The following is a 3,179-nucleotide window of genomic DNA, read 5'->3' on the forward strand; positions in this document are numbered from 1 at the left end:
ACGCCTGCCGAAGACACAGACGTCCATCCCAGTGAACACTGGGACGCAACTCAATGGGAAAGGAAAGGATTCTGGTTTCAACCGTTGCGTATATTAGCTGCGACACATGAATCAAGATGCTATGACTGAAAACATTTGATTGACAGATGACCGTTTATATATGATTGGCCGAATTTAGGTGTTCAGGCTGACGTAGAACTAACTGACCTGCAGAAGATAACGGAAAAAAAATACATTTTAAGACAATTTTAATAAGATAGAAATTTTCTAAATTTTGGGACAATATGGTCTGATAAAGAGAACATTTATATACATGTTTAAGCCAAAATGATTTGACATTTAAATATGACTTCCCTACAACTTTAATAAACCTGCCATATTAGATTTCAGCTAAACTTACTTATTGACTCAATCTTCTCCTTTGTTGCCTTCTGAACTAGAACTACAAAATAAGATCAGGTTAGAGCTTGAAAACGTTTCTTACCCTTTTTATCTTTATAGGACCATAACCATCTTGAATTTTTAAAAGACCCGCCCTCTACACTTAAAAAAAAAGTGCATGTGAGAGTGTGCATGAGCCCATTTCTCCTCGTGCACGCTCTGTTTAAAAGTTGTTCCTCTCATAGCAGCTCACTGTGTCCGACTCTCCGCCCTGACCTCTGACCCCTCCATCACTATATAGAGAGGGGACTCTATAGTGAACTTTATAGTGAACTCAGTTAACTGACCGTTCAGAGAGATGATCTCTGATTTTGGCTCCGTTGGTCACTCCTCCTGCTCCACGCCGTGCCTGCGCCATCTTTGTTATTAGTTGCTGCTGTCGGGTAGCTGCAGCCTAAGGCGACAGCGGGCCGCTGGGACATCTAATCCCATAATGCTTTGCAAGGAGAGCTCTCTGCGCAAAGCATTCTGGGATATATCTGCCTTTTCCGAGGCCTTTCCTTTCTTCTCATGTACTTCGTAGACACTTTTCCTCTTCTGACTCTCGGCCATTTTCAAAGAACCGCGGTGAGAAAGGTGAGCTTCACTGACCGTCTGAAACCGTAGCTCACCTCAGATATACGGCTGAAAGAAACCGATAGCTAACAGGACGAGCGCGTAGGGCGGCCTTACGGAAACGCATCGCCAGAATGATTGACAGTTAGGAGGACCACTGATTGAGATCCACCCAGAAATAAAAGATCCTCTATACCTTTAAAGTTCTATGTTCAGCAGACTTAATGTCACTAAAATAATTTTCTGCTCTTTTTAAATATACTGTAGCTGCATTAAATAAATAATTTGCTGAATGTTTTGAACAAATCATTTTAATGAACTGATCCCAGGGATTCAGTTCCCCTCATCGCCGTACGGCTTGCACATCAGACCTCAGGCAGACATTTTTTATTGTGTGAATGGTGATGTCTGTGTAACGCTGATCCTCTGACACACACAGGTCCACCTGTTCGGAGCGTCTTTGGGAGGATTCCTGGCTCAGAAGTTTGCAGAATTCACCCACAAGTCTCCCAGAGTCCACTCTCTGATCCTGTGTAACTCGTTCAGTGACACCTCCATATTCAACCAGACATGGACAGCAAACAGGTGCTTCTCGCCGTCGCTGACCTGAAGGTGTCCTCAGGGTCTCTTTATTCATTCTTGCTGCTTCTCTGTTGCTGCCCAGTTTCTGGCTCATGCCAGCGTTCCTACTGAAGAAGATTGTCCTGGGAAACTTTGCTAAAGGACCCGTCGACCCTAAGATGGCGGATGCAATCGATTTCATGGTCGACCGGGTATTTGACCTCCAGCTGAAATAAGGACGCTCAAAGCAGGCTGGTGTTTTTTAATTGATCCGTCTGTTTGCTTTCTGCAGCTGGAGACTCTGAACCAAAGCGAGCTAGCTTCCAGGCTAACGCTAAACTGTCAGAACTCGTATGTCGAGCCTCACAAAATAAAAGATGTTGCTGTGACCATCATAGATGTAAGTTTGTTTCTTCTGTTTTTTCTTTTTTTGGGGGGGGGATTTTTGTATGTCTTCTGACTGAGTTCTGCTGTCGATGTTGAGGTGTTTGACCAGAGCGCCCTCTCCCTGGAGGCCAAAGAAGAGATGTATAAACTGTATCCCAACGCTAGAAGAGCGCATCTGAAGACCGGAGGCAATTTCCCGTATCTGTGCCGCAGCGCTGAGGTCAACCTCTACATTCAGGTTGATTCTTTTCCTTCAACATTTCCATCATCATGCAGGTTTAACAATAAAGATCTTTTATAGTGAGGAAACTTGCTTTTAATTGTACCGTATTTTCTGGAGTATAAGTTGCAACTTTTTTCATAGTTTGGCTGAGGTGCAACTTATACTCTGGAGCGACTTATGTGTGAAATTATTAACACAATATTGTTAATTTCACACTAAACCACAAGAGGGCACTCTAGGCCAGTGTTGATAATTTCAACATTGGGTTTAATGTATAAAAACAACTGAGAAGGGCTTTACAAAAATGGCACCGAAAAGAACATTTATTCTGTAATTATAAAAGTATAAAAATATGCATCCAAAAACAGTAATCATGCAGCAGAAATAAAGTTTGGAGTTTGTGGAGTTTAAAAGTGACACAGAGGATGAAGATTTCATCAGATTTAGAAAGTTGGAGTGATACGGATGGTTTGGTGAACTTATTTATGCTATAGTTATCTGAATAACTATTAATATGTTAACATACGAGGCACATTCGCAGTTTGCTTTTTATGTGGCGTGTAATGTTAGCATACTGTACAATTATTTAGCCCAGGGGCGTCAAAGTGGTTCCAGAAAGGATTGTGTGGCTGCAGGTTTTCTTTCAACCAAGCAGTAGCGCCAGACTCCATTCATCTCATCCAGCGAGTCCAGTCTGAACATGATGACTTGATGAGATGAATGAATGAATGATGAAGTCCGGCGCTATTGTTTGGTTGAAAGAAAACCTGCAGCCACACGGCCCTTTCTGGAACCACTTTGACGCCCCTGCTTTAGCCTTCTATGGTACACAGATAACCTGGGCGGGATTTGGGCGGAACAGCTTCCAGTTCATCGTAAAGCCGTATGTTTGGAAAAGGGTGTATATGTGTGTATATATATGTGTGTGTGTGTGTGTGTGTGTGTATATATATATATATATATATATATATATATATATATATATATATATATATATATATATATATATATA

At 41.8% G+C, this 3,179-nt stretch overlaps 1 protein-coding gene across 1 annotated transcript in view; it reads left to right on the forward strand.

The window, feature by feature from the left end:
* spg21 (spastic paraplegia 21 (autosomal recessive, Mast syndrome)) overlaps nt 1-2,775 on the forward strand; it is a 19,609-nt gene extending 16,834 nt beyond the window's left edge. Inside the window, exons 4-7 of the mRNA XM_015403152.1 lie at nt 1,436-1,581; nt 1,661-1,769; nt 1,850-1,957; nt 2,042-2,775. Coding sequence (XP_015258638.1) covers nt 1,436-1,581; nt 1,661-1,769; nt 1,850-1,957; nt 2,042-2,245 — 567 coding nt within the window. The 3' untranslated portion in view covers nt 2,246-2,775. The remainder of the gene's footprint in view (nt 1-1,435; nt 1,582-1,660; nt 1,770-1,849; nt 1,958-2,041) is intronic.
* The last annotated feature ends 404 nt before the right edge of the window (nt 2,776-3,179 follow it).

The sequence above is a fragment of the Cyprinodon variegatus genome, unplaced genomic scaffold, assembly GCF_000732505.1.
Source record: "Cyprinodon variegatus isolate N-32 unplaced genomic scaffold, C_variegatus-1.0 Scaffold1450, whole genome shotgun sequence".
Lineage (NCBI taxonomy): Eukaryota > Metazoa > Chordata > Actinopteri > Cyprinodontiformes > Cyprinodontidae > Cyprinodon > Cyprinodon variegatus.